The 17,518-nt window shown below is 37.4% G+C and overlaps 2 protein-coding genes across 2 annotated transcripts; both read left to right on the forward strand.

Moving 5' to 3' along the window:
- Positions 1-8,386: 8,386 nt before the first annotated feature.
- Positions 8,387-10,680, forward strand: LOC107783104 (small ribosomal subunit protein eS19x-like). Its single transcript, XM_016604071.2, has 4 exons — positions 8,387-8,569; positions 9,381-9,471; positions 9,573-9,756; positions 10,327-10,680. The coding sequence occupies exons 1-4, from the start codon at positions 8,486-8,488 to the stop codon at positions 10,397-10,399; spliced, it is 432 nt and encodes a 143-aa protein (XP_016459557.1). The 5' UTR covers positions 8,387-8,485; the 3' UTR covers positions 10,400-10,680.
- A 1,311-nt stretch (positions 10,681-11,991) lies between these two features.
- On the forward strand, positions 11,992-17,234 carry LOC107783094 (diacylglycerol kinase 1). The gene is made up of 8 exons (XM_075256684.1): positions 11,992-12,224; positions 12,716-14,235; positions 14,844-15,210; positions 15,367-15,443; positions 15,717-15,836; positions 16,175-16,339; positions 16,658-16,795; positions 16,921-17,234. Exons 2-8 carry the CDS (start codon positions 13,039-13,041, stop codon positions 17,068-17,070), a joined length of 2,214 nt encoding a protein of 737 aa, XP_075112785.1. The 5' UTR covers positions 11,992-12,224; positions 12,716-13,038; the 3' UTR covers positions 17,071-17,234.
- Positions 17,235-17,518: the final 284 nt, after the last annotated feature.

The following is a 17,518-nucleotide window of genomic DNA, read 5'->3' on the forward strand; positions in this document are numbered from 1 at the left end:
CGGATTACAATAACCAGCGTGTCAGTTGTGTACCTGATATTGGAAGCAAAAGAAAATGAAGATGAGAATCAACAGCAGTAATAACAATACAGCACAGCAGCAACAATCCAACCACAGTAACAACCCAGGAACAGAGTTTGCAAACCGGTGGAGTATTAATCCCAAAACAAAAACTTCAAGCTTTGATGACACAACAATTAATTCTGATTTCAAACAATGAAAGAAAACAGAATATTTTTTTTTAGTTTTTTTTTTTTGAAAGTTTAAATATTTTTTCGGAATTTTCTCTCTCTTAAATGTTCAGCCCTTTTTTTCCTCTCTTATTTTCAGATTCGTTTCTCTCTCCCGTTTTTTTTTCTGTCTGTCTGTATATCCTTTTATTCTGATTTCAAGACTTCTTATAACCCATCCCATAAATCTTTTAATCAATTAAAATCAACTCATTTTCTCTACCAAACTCATTATCTTCCCACTTATCCCCATTATATTAAATAAACATATCACACCACCCCATTTCATTTTGTCCCCCATGCTTCATTTAAAATAATGCAAGATTCCCCTTTAAATTAAATCTTGTCCCCCCTTTATATTAAATAATTATATCACAACCCACCCCATTTCATTTTGTCCCCCATGCTTCAAATAAACAATTACAAAATGTACAATTCCTAAACTACCCCTTCCGACCTTACTGAAATTACCAAACTACCCCTGAACGTATTACAAATTTACCAAACTACCCATCAGCTATAACACATCAATTAATCAAACTTAACCAAAATATAGACAATATGATCAATTTCTAACAATGTTCAAACAACAATATGAACACGGATGAACATCATAACAACAATATCACATGAACATGATTTTAACAACATTTCAACAACAAATCACATGAACACAAATTGAACAACCAAGAACAACTAAAATTTGATTGAACAATATTTTTGGCAACAACAAACCTATTTTTCGGATTTAAACAACAACAACAATCAAACAAGTATATTTAGATTCCTAAATTCAATAATATTGAACTTAAAATCAACTCTAACAACATTACAACAAACAATTCTTATATTAAACTTTAAACAAGATTATGAGAACAATTCAAGAAATAATCATAAATGGTAAACAAGAAATCAAACTATACAAAATTCGGATTCAAGATCATCCAAACATGAACATGAATGAATCTATTTTAACACAACAAACATGACGGATTAAACGATTAAATCAATATATTCCTTTAACACAACTAAATTCTTTAAACAAATAACAAGATCGACGAAGAAACAATTATGAACTTAAACTTGAACTTAACAATACTAACAATTTCTAACAATACATAAACACATGAAACAAATTGAAGAAATCAGTTAATTAAATTTCAATTTGAATCTAACAAACAACAAACTAACAAATATTCACCTAAACAATAATACAAACATGAAATGAATATGAAAACAACTAATTAAACTTCTATTTTGAAATCTGAAAATTAATTTAACAAACAACATGAACACACTAGAAAATTATTTCAACGACGAACAACGAACAAAACAAGGATTAAATCATTTAATGATTTGGATCCGGAAAATATCAAACAAAATATGGACAAAAAATAAAACTCAAAAACAACTAACCGGAGATGAATCAACGACGCACTTTGATTGTAAGCAAATCTGTCCGAGCCTCGACCAAAGCTCGAACAAATGACGACGAAGACGACCACGAACGGACGACCAAAGAAGGTGGTCGTTTGGCATCGTTTAAAAATGAAACAATGGCAGTCCGTCACAAGCAAAAGGCAGCAGCAGGCTGATCGACGCAGCTGGAAGGAAGCAGCAGCGATATGGCTGAAGAAGAAGCAACGTGAAGCAGCAGCACGAAGAGAAAAGACGCAGCAACAGCTGCTCGGCAACGCCGTAATGCCGCAGCAAACGCAGCCATGGGTGGTCGGAGAAGATGGAGTTCGTTGGAGCTTCTGGTCGTCGACTTTAGAGCTGGATGTCGACGAAAACTGGTGGTCGTCCGGCTGTGTTGACGACAAGGAATGCAGCAACAGTGGTGGAGCGACGTTTGGTCGGGGAATATAAAGCAAAAGCAATGTCCGCCGTGGACGAGCTTGATGAAGAAGATGAGACAGCATCCATGGCTGCTCGGAGGCGACGACGAGGTGTGTATGTGTGTGCGTGGTGAAGGCATGAGAGAGGGGCAGCCATGGTTGGAAGGTTTGAAGCTTTGGGGAAGATGAAGAGAAAGGGGGGGGGGGCGGATTGGTTAGTATAGTTTTAGGGTTTTCTCCTTCTTCTTTTTTTTGTTTTGTTTTTGTTTTGTAAAATGTAAGATAATAGGATGTTGGGTTATGGACTGGGTCGACCCAGTTCGAAATGGACTGGGTCGTTTGGGAAGATTGGGTATTTTTTGGGCCTATGGCTTGAAATCGAAGAAGAGGCCCAATTCCGACTTTCTTTACATTTTCGCTCTTTTTTTCTTCTTTTATTTTTCTAAAACTAAATTATAATAATACTTAAACTATTATTAAGAACTAAATTAAGTTATAAAAGCGCAAATTAACTCCCAATAACAATTAACGCACAATTAAGTATTAATTAAGCATAAAATCGTATATTTGGACATTAAATGCTAGAAATACAAACGATGCCTATTTTGTAATTTTTAATTTTTGTAAAACAAATTTAATTACTAACAATTGTAGAATTAAATCCTACATGTAAAATGCGACATATTTTTGTATTTTTTGTTAATTTAACAAATAAACACGCACAGACAAATGCCAATAATTATTCAAAATATAACAAAATATCACAAAATTGCACACCAAAGAAAAATCATTTTATTTTTGAATTTTTTTGGGAGTAATTCTCATATAGGGCAAAAATCACGTGCTTACACTCAGTCATGCTATATTCTATTGCTTTCATAACTCAGCCGTGTTTACTCTGTTTTGACATCTTAAATGATATTTTGGGCTGAGCATCATATTTACTATGACCGAGTGGCTTTTTAAGATTTCTGACTGAGTAGGGCCGAGGGCCTGTGTTGTGAGGTTATTATAGGATTGGGCTGCATGCCGCAGCGGTATTGTGTTGATTCATGATTTTTAGCCGATGGCCTTAGTTGTACACCACGAGTTGGCTTGATATGAGGCGGAAAGCCTATTTGATTATGCCATGAGATGGCTTGTTTTTGCGTTTGGGCCGTAAGAGGCCCCTCCCGGAGTCTGTACACCCCTATTGAGCGGGTACCCAGTTTGTGATATGATATAGCCCGAGGGGCTGATGTTGTTCCATGTTATTGCACGAGGGGCTGATACGAGTGATTGTGAGATAGCCTGAAGGGCTGATTTTATGTGTCTATCTTTTCTCATTGCTTTTCATTCACTCGTTTAACTGCTAAAAGATGTTTTAAAGAGGTTTTTACTGAACTACGATGTTTTTACGAGCTTTCACTATTTTATTACATCGTATTGGTTTTATCCTGCCTCTTTGTAGCATTTTGCTGTATTTTACGTATTTTCTTATCGCTCAACTGCCTTTACTTTTATCACTTACTGAGTTGGCGTACTCACATTACTCTCTGCACCCTGCGTACAGATTCAGGAGTCTCGGGTCCTGCTAGCGAGGGCTAATTGCTTCCAGCAGGCTGTTCGGAGTTCACTAGGTAGCTGCTCGGCGTTCGCAGCCCAGTGCTTCTCCCTCTTATCTTACTTTCCTTTGTACTAGTTTTGTAATAGACTGTGTAGTCTCTTTCATACTCTTAGACTATGTTTAGATGCTCATGACTGGTGACACCCCGATGTCGGGCTGTATTTGTTTCCGCATTTGTTCTATTTCACTTTACTTTGGAATTTCTCATTTATTAATGACTTAATTATGAATTACATAATTGTTAATTGGTATTGGGGGTTTGTGTCGGCTGGCCTTGTTCACGATAGGCGCCATCACGACCGGGTCCGGTTTAGGGTCGTGACAAAACAGTTATAAATTATATTGCAAAACACTTTTTTACAATTTTATCTTTTAACATATTATTTCAAGTTTGGACTTAACATTCTTGAATGGTAAATAAATTTTATAGCCCATAAATGTAGTAACTCAAATAAATTTCAAATCAATACTAATGCTAACAAAAAAATTAACTCAACACTAGGAATGACAATAGTATTGGATACCTATCTTTTAGTTTTACATTGGTTTATAATAAAAATGCATAACTTAATATATCTTTTTCTATGTGCTTAATTAATAGTACTTATTAGATATACTTATTTTAGCATGACCTATAAAGTATTTTTTTAGATTATGTTAATTTTTATTATGACTTATTAAATATCAATATTTGCTTTATGCAATTTATTATTTTTATTATAGAATAATTTAGTTAATGACGTGATTTATCCCATATTATTATGTTATTTTCTTGAAAAATACATTATATAGTTGTATCTTATTAGGACTAAGAAATATTTAGAGAACAAGTTACATATTTTGTGCTATGAAGACTTTACCAACAAAATCCGAAAATTCGAAAAAATCGAAAACCCCAATAAAATCGAGATTAAAAACCTCGACTTTGTTGGTTTGGTTTATAGATTTAAAATCCGATACCATTGATTTGGTTTGGTAATTAAAAAATTCGAACCAATCCGACATATGTACACCCCTACTTAAGAGATAGGGTTGCAACGCTCACTACTTTAAACTCTGGATACAAATTGCAAATATTACGCAATCTGGCCAAGGAGTTTCAGGAGCGTGACCGGAATGGGTTTTGGAGGTCCGGAGTAGATTTAGGCTTGAATTAGCGAAATTGGAATTTTGGCATTTTCCGGTTGATAGGGGAGATTTTGATATAGGGGTCGGAATGGAATTCCGGAAGTTGAAGTAGGTCCGTCGTGTCATTTGTGACGTGTGTGCAAAATTTCAGGTCATTCAGACGAGGTTTGATATACTTTTTGATCGAAATCAGAATTCGGAAGTTTTTGGAATTCTTAGGCTTGAATCCGTGGTTGATTTGATGTTTTGATATTGTTTTGAGTTTTCCAAAGGTTGGAACAAGTTTGAATGATGATATGGGATATGTTGGCATGTTTGGTTGGGGTCCCGAGGGCCTCGGGTGAGTCTCGGGTGGTCAAACGGATCAAGTTCATGTTTGAAAAGTTGTAGATTTTTCCTTCAGTTCTATTGCAGATATTTCTTCTTCGCGATCGCGTGAGGAGGCTCGCGATCGCGTAGAGCATTTTTAGGGGCAATCCAGTTTGTTCTTCACGTTCGCTTACTTGGAGCTGCGATCGCAAGAGTTGTTCAGGTAAAGAATCGCGAATGCATGGGTTAGGGCGCGTTCGCATAAGGTTAAGTGGACCAGAGGTTGACCACGCATTTGTTCATCGCGAAAGCGATCCCTGGTTCGCGATCGTGTAGGTATAGGGCTGTTGTGTATCGCGTTCGCGTAGAGTAAATTCTGAGTCATCAAATTTTGTGCTTCGCGATCGCGATGGTCTTTCCGCGATCGCAATTAAGGAATTTAAATCGCTGGGCAGAATGTTTAAAAGACCATTTTCGCAATTTTTGGCCATAGTTCACCATTTTTGAGTCGGTTTTGGAGCTTCTTGGGGGAGATTGAAATGGGAATTCAAGAGAACTTCTTTGAGGTAAGATTAATGAACCTAAAACTCGATACTATGTTGATTCTTACTTGTTTAAACATGAAATTAGTGGGATTTGAAGCCTAAAATTGGGGAGTTATGGCTTGAAATTGGAGACTTTGATTTGAGGATTTGAAGGGCCGTTTGTGGTCGGAATTTGATGTTCTTGGTATGTATGGACTCATGGGAGGATAAGGTTCTATTGATGTGACTTTTATTGAATTTCGAGATGTAGGCTCGGGGGTCGGGTTGGACCAATTTTGAGATTTTTGATATAATTTGATTATTTACGCATGGGCTTCGTTCCCTTAGCATATATTGATGTTGTAATTCTGATTTTGGATAGATTCGACGCAAGTTGAGGTCGAGTCGAGAGGCAAGGGCATCGCGGAGTAGTATTCCATCCGGTTTGAGGTAAGTAACCATTGTAAATTTAGACCTGAGGGTATGAAACTCCGATATTTCGTATTGTTTTGATAAATGAGGTGGCGCACATGCTAGGTGACAAGCATGTGGGCGTGCACCTGTAGGAATTTGTGACTTGGTTCGTCCCGTAGCGGCTATTAAGCTGCGTATTTGATTTAAAATCTTATGATATTCCGTATTTTAGAGATTGATACTATATTTTGGGTTGTACGCCATGTTTGGGGCCCTGTGTCGACCTGTTTAGACCCTTAGGGGTATTTTTACTACATTCATCACTCTATTTATTTTGAAAGCATATCATCAGTCATATTTTTACCTATTTATTGTTTAAATCCAATTTCATTACTCTACTTCTTAATATATGAAAACTGTTTGGGTTGAGTTCCCTGATTTCCACTGTTATGCCCGAGTGGCTGTGAGGTTAATGACTGAGAGAAGTTGAGGACCTAATAGTGAGGATTTTATATATATATATACATCATGGATCGGGCTGCACGCCGCAGCGATACTTATATAGATCGAGCTGCACGCCGCAATGATATATATTAGATCGAGATGCGCGCCACAACGATATGACACTTGGGCTGTAGAAGCCCCTCCGGAGTCTGTACACCCCCAGTGAGCGTAGTCGACTATAAACTATGGATCGGGCTGCACGCCACATCGGTTATTACTATTATTATTATTATTATTATGAGATATCTATTGAGCCGGAGTGCTGAGTGTGAGTACTGATTGACGAGAGTTGAGTCACGAGTGACTGAGAGGCTTGCCCGAGAGGCTATACTTATGAGTGATACCTTGCCCGAGGGGCCCGTTATGATATTTTGCTGTTTTCACTCTTCTTTTTATGCTGAGCCTCTATTGAAAAATGTTGAATAAATGATTTCAAAGTATTTTAATTGAAACTGAAGTTTTATGAGGTAACCGGCTATTGAACTGCTGAGTTTGACTTAATATATCTGTTGAAAACTCTTATCTGATTTTTAACTGCTCGTCACTGCACTCATACCTTATTTATTTTAGTTACTTACAGAGTTGACGTACTCATGTTACTCCATGTACCTTGTGTGCAGGTCCAAGTGCCCGAGCATCAGAGTGAGAGCTTTCAGCACTCTCAGAGCTTTACCGGAGATCGCAAGGTAGCTGCACGACGTTCGCAACCCTACCTTCCTCCTTCCTATTTTAGTATTTTGTTGTTTCGGACTTATTTTGTATTATTTAGATAGTGTCTTAGTTGTATTTAGAGGCTCATGACTAGTGACACCGGATTGTTGGATTGTGTTGGTATATTTTGTATTGATATCACATATTTCCGTTGATTTATATATTTTATATGAGAATTTGAGACTTAATCGGTTTTAGAAAAATAGTTTTATAAAAAGAATTCACTGTGGTTACTTGTTGGGTTGGTTTGCCTAGTACTGCGATAGTCTCATCACGACCGGAGCATTTGGGGTCGTGACAAAAAGTTTAAATACCCGCCAGAATTTTGAAGCACCGGAAATTTAGAGGATCACTAGAATTTCCAGCCACAATGTTGAAAAGTCCTGGTGAATTCATAATTTGTGGCAACATCATACAATCACCGTAACTGTCGTGTGGTTTAAAATTCTGACAATCGAGAAAAGTCCTGGCGAGCAAACTTTAAAATGCTGACATTACTTTTTTCTAAATTTTTATTACCTGTTTCAAAAAATTAATAGTTTCACCTAGAGGTGGCAAAATAGTTAAAAAAAAATAGTTATCTATCCATATTATCCATTAAAAATGGGTTGGATAATGAACTTTTTAAAAACGGGTCAAATATGGATAAGAATCATATTATCTACTTAGAAAATGGTTAACCAATGGATAACTAATGTGTTTAACTTTTATATTTATAAAGCCTCAAATTAGGGGTTCCTCAAGTTTAAAAGACTAGGAATTCTCCTATAAGCGGTCATATTCAAGAAGCCATGGATAATATGGATATCCATAATATCCGTCGGATAACTCATTTTTTATCCGTCTCAAATACGGATGGGACCGAATAATTTATCCGTTTTTTGAATTACCTGTTTTTAACCCGCTCATATTCGACCCGACCCACCCGTTTGACACCCCTAGTTTCACCGAATGTCCTGTTTGTATCATTCTCCTTATGTTAACTGACAACAGATGTTGGGCTTTTTCTTAGGTGAAGCCCATATAATGTTATAAAACGAGGTCATTGGGCTTTCTTTCGTGAAGCCCGAATATAATGGGCTTATTATAAAACAGGGAGGCCCTTTTATGATCGATATTCCACAAATATAAACCCTAGCATCCTTCTTGTTACCTTACAAACCCTTGCTGCAACTCGTAGGAGAGAGACGCACAGGCGCCGCAGTAGCAGCAGAGCCAAAAATGGAGCCAGCGAGAAATGTAAAGGATGTTTCACCTCACGAGTTCGTGAAAGCTTACGCCGCTCACCTCAAGCGTTCCGGCAAGGTCTGCCTCTCTCTTTATCATTCTTCTCTCAAATCCACTTCTCTTTGTAAACTATAGATATATCCATTTCTCCATAGTGTAAAGTTTTCTAGTTTACAAATTTGTCCATTTTTCCGTAGTGTAAAGTTTCTCAAGTTTACAAATTTATTTGATGGAGTATCTTTCCTATTTTAATTTGCGTGTATGTTTGTAATCTGATCAGTGATATTCTATCGTGTCTCTATGTTTTATGTGTGGTGGTTTACTTTTATTTCTGGCTAAGATGTCCTTTCAGTGTATTTACTAGTGTTCGCTAATAAGTATTATAGCTGTAGAAGTTTGATTGACATAGTCGTCCAATCTATTCATGATTGTACATGACTATGGATGTTGGCCTGAAAGCGGTTGTGTTTAAAATAAAAATCATATAACCAGACACTCTAAATTGAGAGAACATTTGTCTGCTAGATCCTGTTAAAGACTGAAAGCTATTACTTCTGTTTGTACTTGAATTTGTTGCCATATTTTATTAATTTTACATACATTCCATTTCTATATTGTTTACAGTCATATAAATGTAGTATGTGGTGATAGAGTGAGATGGCTTGTTTTAAGGTCAAAAGTTGTCTGATATCTCAGTTAAAAGCTATTATGTATTATGATCAATAGGGAGAGTGCCTGTCTGCCCTTTTGCTATAGTAGGCTGTCTATTTGTCCCCCTCCTTTTTGATTTAGTTTTGGTCAAGATTGCTGCTGTAATTTGGTTCGGAATGTGAGATAAAAACCACAGTTATCTCATTAGTTTGCTGCTTATTAATTTTCAATTTCATAGATGGAGCTTCCTGAGTGGACTGACATCGTCAAGACTGGTAAACTGAAAGAGCTTGCCCCATACGACCCTGATTGGTACTACATTAGAGCTGGTATGTATTTCAGTTATCTCCTCGCATTGAAGAAGTAAATTATGTGACTAAACATTACTGTTCCTAACTTTTCTTCCATTCTGTTTGTATTGTATGGACAGCTTCCATGGCAAGAAAGATCTATCTGAGAGGAGGTCTTGGAGTTGGTGGATTCCGAAGAATTTATGGTGGTAACCAGAGGAATGGAAGCCGCCCACGTCATTTCTGCAAGAGCAGTGGTTCAGTTGCCCGCAACATCCTTCAGCAATTGCAGAACATGAACATCATTGACTTCGATCCCAAGGGGTAAGTATCCTTGTCACATTCAAATTGCATCTTTCAAATTGTAGGTACGGAATTCAGTTGCTTAGGAAAAACTCCTGGGATTGACATCTCATTTTTGAAATGTTATTTGAATGAAATGGGGAATGCAGCAGGAGAATAATAGTTGTTTCCCCTGATTTTGGAGTCTTTGCTATTCGAATTTAGCTGATGTAGTTCCCCTAACACCATATTTTGTACTGATGCTTTATATGCAGAAACAGGATTTTTTATTTTTTCGTTCTTCTATATGTCCTGAGAAATAGTCAACAACATAACAACAGCCCATTATAATTCCACAAGTGGGGTCTGGTCACTGATGAGTGTAGTGTGTACGCAGACCTTACCCCTGCCTTGGGGTAGAGAGGCTGTTTGTGATAGACCCCTCGGCACAAAAAGATAAAATATCCCGAGAATTAGGCATAAAATTAAAAAAGGGGGATTGGAAGGAGTCATCTCTGAGATGAGATTAAGTGTCGAACTGCTGCTACTTATTATCTTTCTGATACTTAGAGAAGTATTACTGTTTGATGTTTGTTACTCCTTTTTTTTCAGTGGAAGGAGAATCACATCCAATGGCCAGAGAGATCTCGACCAAGTTGCTGGAAGAATTGCTGTTGCCATTTAAGAGAGATGAAAGCAAGCGTTATTATAATACATGAGTTGCTTCAAACTTATAATTTCAGCTTGGACCATATAGATGTAGGGTGTTGTTGAATCAATTTTCTGCATGTTTTGCCTTTTTTTCTTCTTTTATCATGGGATTCTTTTTGCATCAGTATGCTAGTTTTGTCCTTTCAGTACTTTAAGATGTTACTTGGGCCTGCCCTCTCTTTGAGCATAACATTCTTATTCTCGTTAAGGGTGTGTTTTATATGGAGGAAAATATTTTGCTAAAACGTTTAACTATTTTTCGTTTTCAAATAGCTAAACTCATACTCGATGTTTAGACGTGCGCCAATCTTTCACATTTTGAGTGGATCTGAGTTCTATGCACTTCAAAAGTACAAAAAAATTTCCTAATAAAATTTGTAAAAGCTTTACATTATTAGTATAATAAAATTTAAACTTTATTTGAATTATGTCAAGCGTAAACTCATATGTTAACCTGCATGGACAATTACACTATAAAAATACTTTTCCTAATTTAAAAGATATCATAGTTACAGCAGGTTGTAGTCTAGTTTTCACTCTTTAGACTGATCGTCATGTGCTTTTTCTTCTTTCTATTTTACAATTGCTTTTGACTGGCATTATTAAAGATAACATGAAGTTCCCCCCCCCCCCCTCCCCCTCCCCAAAAAAAGTCCCAAATTTTAATATATTTGGTATCTTCTACTAATTTCTTTTCCTTTAGGTACTTAAAATATTTTAATGCCCTCAACTTTCCTCTTCTACCACGCTCACTTTTGCGACTTTGTTTCAAAGATCTTTTAATTGGTATTCTTTAGTCTTAACTCTTAACATACATGTTTTTGATGTAGATGTTTTGAATAGACCTACCGAGTCATGTCGGCAATGTTGTTCCATCGCTGATACCTCATGTGGAACGCTTTACTCTAGTTTTGGTTTCTCTATTACCACTTTTTTCATTGCAATTCTAAAATAAATATGAAAAAGCAAAAGAAATTCTCGTATCCGATATAAAGGTACTCTCTATTTTAAATGGTTACATGCATAATTTCAAATCGTAACCTCTAAACTATACTCACCCGTTCAGCAACCCCCCCCCCCCCCCCACAAACCCTACTAAGGAAGAAATATTAAGGACCTGAGCTAAAATATATGTCGCGCTTATCCAGACCTTTTTACTAATTGAATTTATTTTTATCTCGTCTGAATTTGAAAAAAAAAAGATTTAGGACAGAATACAAAGTTGATCGATCGAGTAAAATTAGTTTTTCCCTAGTTAAAATATATATATACTATATTTTATCGATTATTATTTTCAAAATCGACTATAAATATATATTTCTCAAAAATATTTATTGGCAATTGAGCAATGGCAAGAAAGCCCACTACCATGTCATTAGGTGATCACGGATCAGTTGCGTGTATCCAACGTTTGCTCCAGTATAAATCCGATTGTGTAGGGCCCGCTTCAATATACACAAGAGCTGGGCCCTCTTCTCTAATACAATCGCTCCACGTGTAGGCGTGACGATCACCGATGTAGGAGGAAAGACATAAGATCTCTAGAAACTTAAAAATTCATAAATCATAATTAAGCCGTTGCCTAACGCACTTTAATAACGATCAACAGAGGAAAAAAAGAAGATAAAACAAGGATTAAATTCTCCATTCCGTTAAAGCAAAAGAGGGAGCAGAGCAGATTTGGGCTTCGGCTTTTGCTTTACTTTGCTTCGATTCTAGGGTTTTGCACTACGACTCTGTTACAGAAACAAATAGAGAACGCGGCTAATCCCACTCTCTTTTTTACTTTTGTTAATACGGTAAGATTATTAACTACCAATTTGTAATGGTTTTGTTGATTGGATTGACTTTTTCTTTCACGAACTATGATCACGTTGCTTTCTTCGTCCTTCCTTTCAAAACGAGTTTTCAGCCATTTCGTGATTGTCGGTTATAATATCAGTTTTAACTAATTATTTTTGGTTTGCTTCCATTTCCTAGAGATTTCGTTTGATTGTTTTACAAACAATTTAATTCGAGAAGCAAGTACATTGTTTTTGACTCAATGGGAATGATAATTGTTTCCCTGTGCAAGAGGTGGCAGATGGGCTATGGCATAGTATATTTTAACTTGTAACATTTATGCAGTATAATAGTTTTAATCTCTGTTTAATGTTAGGTAAATGTATACTGTATGCATGTTTAATTTATTCTTAGCTAAAATTAGGTTACCATTAGAAGAATTCCGCCACGGGTTAGTGGGATATTTCTGGGCACTTGTCTGATATAAATTTTATTCTCATATTTGCAGGTTATTTTTGTTTCTTACTGTGTTGATTCAAAGGTTTAAGGCCCTTCCAGGATCAAAGTGAATAAGTAGGATTTCAAGGATGTGCTGAAGTGAAGTATCATCATCTCTAGACAAAGGTTTCGAAGTAGTAAGCTACAATATATGGCATATTAGGGGTAAAACGAAACCCAATGTAGGATACTAACACCAGCTTGGCTTTAGATTGTGGCAGTTTGTGAAGGAGGTGAATGGTGTGCTATTCATAGTCTAATGCTTGCCTAGGTTCAGATTTATACTGACATACCTGTATTTGTGTACCAAATATGGAATTATAGAATTTTAATATGGAAGACTTTAGAGAATCAGAGCTTCCACTTCTTAGCTGGATCAGCAAAAATCCTTCTGAGATGGCAGAATCCCCTCTGTTTATTGTCTCCTGTGTCATTGCTGGTTTAGTTGGAATTTTAACTATACTTTACACAGCTTTCCAGTGGAGAAGGAGCACAAATGGTAGTTGGATGAAAGCCATAGCCAGATCAAAGAAAAACCCGAAAACAAGGAATAAGGTCCCTGTGGCTCCTCATACTTGGGCTTTAGAAACTGTTTCTCGAGGGAAAAGTTTAAATTGCGGTGTCTGTCTAAAGTCCATTTCTCCATCTCAGACTCTTGGCCCAATTGTGGCTTCGGAAAGTTTCTTTAATCGTTGCAGCATATGTGGCGCGGCAGCTCATCTGAGTTGCTCATCTAGTGCTCACAAGGATTGCAAATGTGTATCTATGTTTGGATACCCTAATGTGGTACATCAGTGGGCAGTGCGCTGGACAGAGGTAGCTGATCAACCTGATGAATCTTACTTCTGCAGCTACTGTGAAGAGCCATGCAATAGTTCATTTCTTGGTGGGTCCCCTATATGGTGTTGCCTGTGGTGTCAGCGTCTAGTTCATGTTGATTGTCATGCCAATATGTTCAATGAAACTGGTGATATTTGTGACCTGGGCCCTTTCAGAAGGCTTATTCTATCGCCACTTTATGTGAAAGAGCTTAACAGGACTTCTGCGGGCGGACTGCTGAGTTCTATCACACAAGGAGCCAACGAGATTGCATCTTCAGTGCGTGCTAGTATAATAAGTCAAAGCAAGAAATACAAACACAGTAATGAGAAACATGGGAATGGGACCTCTGCAGAGACAAGCAATGGTGATGCTACTGGGGACACAACTGCTGAAAGCACTGCTGATAGTCATCAAGTAAATGGTAATTGTAGAATAGAGGAAAAATGCAATGGCTGTGTAAATAGAGAGGGTGTGGATCAGCAGCAAGACAGTGGTGTGAAAAAGATGATATCTATACCCAGCTTCAAGAGGAGTTCATCCATTAATCAGAGGGATGAATCTCAATTAATAGGGATAAGGCAGAAATATGAATTGACTGATTTGCCTCCAGATGCCAGGCCTTTGCTAGTTTTTATAAACAAGAAAAGTGGAGCTCAACGAGGAGATTCACTTAGGCAGCGGTTAAACCTTTTATTAAATCCAGTGCAGGTGAGGTGAAGCTCCTTAGCTACTCACTGTTATTTTAGCATCCAGCTTGTGAATAATTCTTGCTCTCTCTATTTATCTATCGGTAGTAATGTGTTAATCAGTGCAACAATTACATTTTGAGGAATGTTACCACCATAGGTGGTTAGTTAATTCACCTGTCCTTTAAATGGCTTAGAGGGCTTGCGCTTGTAGCTGCTAAAAAGATTCTATGAGCCCTATTTTATCTGCCAACATGCTTTTGAAAGTGTCGTAACACATTCCTTGGATAATTGTAAATGTACCGCCTAATAATGTTTCATTATCAACGATTGACTTGTATAATCTTGGTATTTTGGTGAATGTTGTAAATTAGACTTAGGCAGATCTCTATCGGGCAGAGGAACAAATGTGGTGATAGATAAATACATTATCCCTTTACAGGTTTCGGTGCGGGGGAGTGCTAATTTCCTTTTATGCTACTTGATTATATGCCTTATGAACATCATTAAAGATGTCTAGTCTTTTCTGTTTAAAGGCTACTTTGTGGTCCAGCTTTTTCAGTAGATTCATGAATGTTTTTGCCAGCGAGCCAATGTGTTGATCTGATTTTTCATGGATATGCTAATTAGGTCTTTGAGTTGAGTTCAACCGATGGGCCCGAAGTCGGTCTGCATCTTTTTAGAAGGGTGCCTCACTTCCGGGTTCTTGTATGTGGAGGTGATGGTACTGTAGGCTGGGTTTTGAATGCCGTAGATAAACAAAACTATGTTTCTCCTCCACCAGTGGCAATACTTCCCGCTGGGACAGGAAATGATTTGGCTCGAGTTCTTTCCTGGGGAGGTGGCTTGGGTTCTGTAGAGAGACAAGGTGGTCTTTGCACACTTTTGCATGATATTGAACAAGCTGCAGTAACTATCCTTGATCGATGGAAAGTTTCTATCTTAGACCAACAAGGCAAGCTGCTTCAAGCCCCGAAGTTCTTGAACAACTACCTTGGTATGGTAACTGTTCTTCTTTGGACGGCAGATGATATATTAAGTTTGCTTTATTGGAGAATGTTATGATCATCATCTCCCTTTTCCAGTGTTTTTTTCAATTCTAATTTTTTTTTTGGTTGCAAATTTTGATTAGTGTTCGTTATTGATGTTCCAGGGGTTGGCTGTGATGCAAAGGTTGCATTAGAAATCCATAATATGAGGGAGGAAAACCCCGAGAAGTTCTACAATCAGGTATGCAGATCATCTTCTATAAGATCATGTGGAGCATGATAATTGGGTTTGTGAATTTAGTTTGATAAAGAAATAGGTCTGTATAATTTAAAGTTTGCTTTGACTTATGTAATGAATTGCATCATCTATGTATTCATGCATCTCTTGTTTGTAGGATCGTATGGAATTTTTTTGGCGTAACTGAGAGTTATCTTCCATGTATGTCTCCTTTCTATTTTATATGCATTTGTGACTGATATTTTTTTTTTTTTTTCGGTTGCAAAACTGCTGCAGTTTATGAACAAAGTTCTTTATGCCAGAGAAGGTGCTAAGAGTATCATGGATCGGACATTTGCAGATTTTCCATGGCAAGTTAGGGTGGAAGTTGATGGTGTTGAGATTGAGGTTCCTGAGGTGGTGACAAAAGGCTTAACTATTCTTGTGGAAAAAACATTTTTGCTTCGAATATCTACTTTTAGTCATTTGATATGTGATTCTTACTGCAGTCTATCTTTTAGTGACTCTCATCATTCTTATATAAGTTGCAATAATACTATCGAACTCTCTGGAGATACTAGGAAATCTTCTATCATGATAAAAGGTCCAAAAGTTTATAAGGGAAATTTGGTGGATAATTCTGTATATTCTTCTTAAAGATGTTTTAGAGTCATCACGGTCTTGAAACCACCTTCAGCAACTAAAAGATTATTAATCTTTAATGATGAGTTATTACTTTGTGACTTGATCTGTAGGATGCAGAAGGTGTTCTTGTAGCTAATATTGGAAGCTACATGGGCGGAGTAGACTTGTGGCAGAACGAAGATGAAACTTATGACAATCTTGATCCTCAATCCATGCATGACAAGATGCTGGAGGTTGTCAGCATTTCTGGGACCTGGCATCTTGGGAAGCTTCAGGTATATAGGAAACGATTTCTGAGACGTTAAGTGTAGCAAAAGTAATTTTCATGGTCCTGTGGAAGCTGTTTCTTTTTTGTTGAGGAAAATTTTCACAGAGTGTTAAAGTAGCTTCCTCTCGGGCAGTTGTCTATGTTGTGTGTTCATATCCTTACTGGAGAGGCGTTCAGTAATTACATCTGCTGATCCTCTGACAAGATTTGCTGCAGTTGTATAACTGGAAGAGCAGTTTTTGATGGTTATTGACATGATGTGTCTATTTGATCTTTCTGCTTTTATTTCACTCTTTTGTGATAAGGTTACTGCTCTTGCAAACAGGTGGGGCTTTCGAAAGCTCGGAGGCTTGCACAGGGGCAATTGATCAAAATTCAACTTTTTGCTGGATTTCCTGTTCAAATAGATGGAGAACCCTGGTATCAGCAACCATGTACATTGACAATAACACATCATGGACAGGTCAATTACACTTGCGTATGCTTTGTTTTTTCCAAGAGTGGGGAGAGGGGGAGGGAAAATGGGTTTTCACGTTAAATTTATTGAACTAATTCAGCATCTATAATTTGACCCTGCTGCTGTTACAGGCCTTCATGCTGAAGAGAGCAGCAGAAGAACCTCTAGGTCATGCAGCAGCAATAATTGCCGATGTGCTTGAGAATGCGGAATCCAATCAAGTGATCGATGCATCACAGAAGCGGGCACTTCTTCAAGAAATGGCCCTTAGACTCTCTTAGACACTGACACTTTTTAGGTTGCAGCAGTTAATAGGAAGTTTTGTGTAAAGTTCTCTGCCCTTTTTTACAGGTTCTTCCATTTCACATGTAAAATATATGGAAATTAGAAATGTATACAAAGCTAGTTAACATCGAGTGAAGAGGCAAATTTTATGATGGTTGAACCAGTGTCCTCGTGGTCCTACGGTCTAATTTGTGCTCAAGTGTTTCGTCCCTTTGGGCGTGTTTTTATATAGTACCCAACAAACAGTGGCTGTAACGATATCCAAACCACCCAGTAGTTGAGGATTATGGGTTGGCCAATGCTTGCAGCTTTTAGCTGTTTGGACCATCGTAGTGGGCTGAGGATAAATGGTGGGGTAACAGCTTTCTTATATTGCCTGTTGTTTCAATGAACATTACGGGAAGAAGTCATACATAGGGAAAAGAATCGTTTCTGCCTGTGAGT

Source organism: Nicotiana tabacum, chromosome 6 (assembly GCF_000715075.1).
Source record: "Nicotiana tabacum cultivar K326 chromosome 6, ASM71507v2, whole genome shotgun sequence".
NCBI lineage: Eukaryota > Viridiplantae > Streptophyta > Magnoliopsida > Solanales > Solanaceae > Nicotiana > Nicotiana tabacum.

What these genes read in the sequence shown, in the direction of transcription:
- LOC107783104 (XM_016604071.2), top strand. Translation starts at nt 8,486, where the DNA reads ATGGAGCCAGCGAGAAATGTAAAGGATGTTTCACCTCACGAGTTCGTG. An exon ending in ACCTCAAGCGTTCCGGCAAG is followed by an intron (nt 8,570 to 9,380) that starts GTCTGCCTCTCT and finishes TCAATTTCATAG; the next exon opens with ATGGAGCTTCCTGAGTGGAC. An exon ending in TTGGTACTACATTAGAGCTG is followed by an intron (nt 9,472 to 9,572) that starts GTATGTATTTCA and finishes TTGTATGGACAG; the next exon opens with CTTCCATGGCAAGAAAGATC.
- LOC107783094 (XM_075256684.1), top strand. Translation starts at nt 13,039, where the DNA reads ATGGAAGACTTTAGAGAATCAGAGCTTCCACTTCTTAGCTGGATCAGC. An exon ending in TTTTATTAAATCCAGTGCAG is followed by an intron (nt 14,236 to 14,843) that starts GTGAGGTGAAGC and finishes TATGCTAATTAG; the next exon opens with GTCTTTGAGTTGAGTTCAAC. An exon ending in CCGAGAAGTTCTACAATCAG is followed by an intron (nt 15,444 to 15,716) that starts GTATGCAGATCA and finishes AAACTGCTGCAG; the next exon opens with TTTATGAACAAAGTTCTTTA.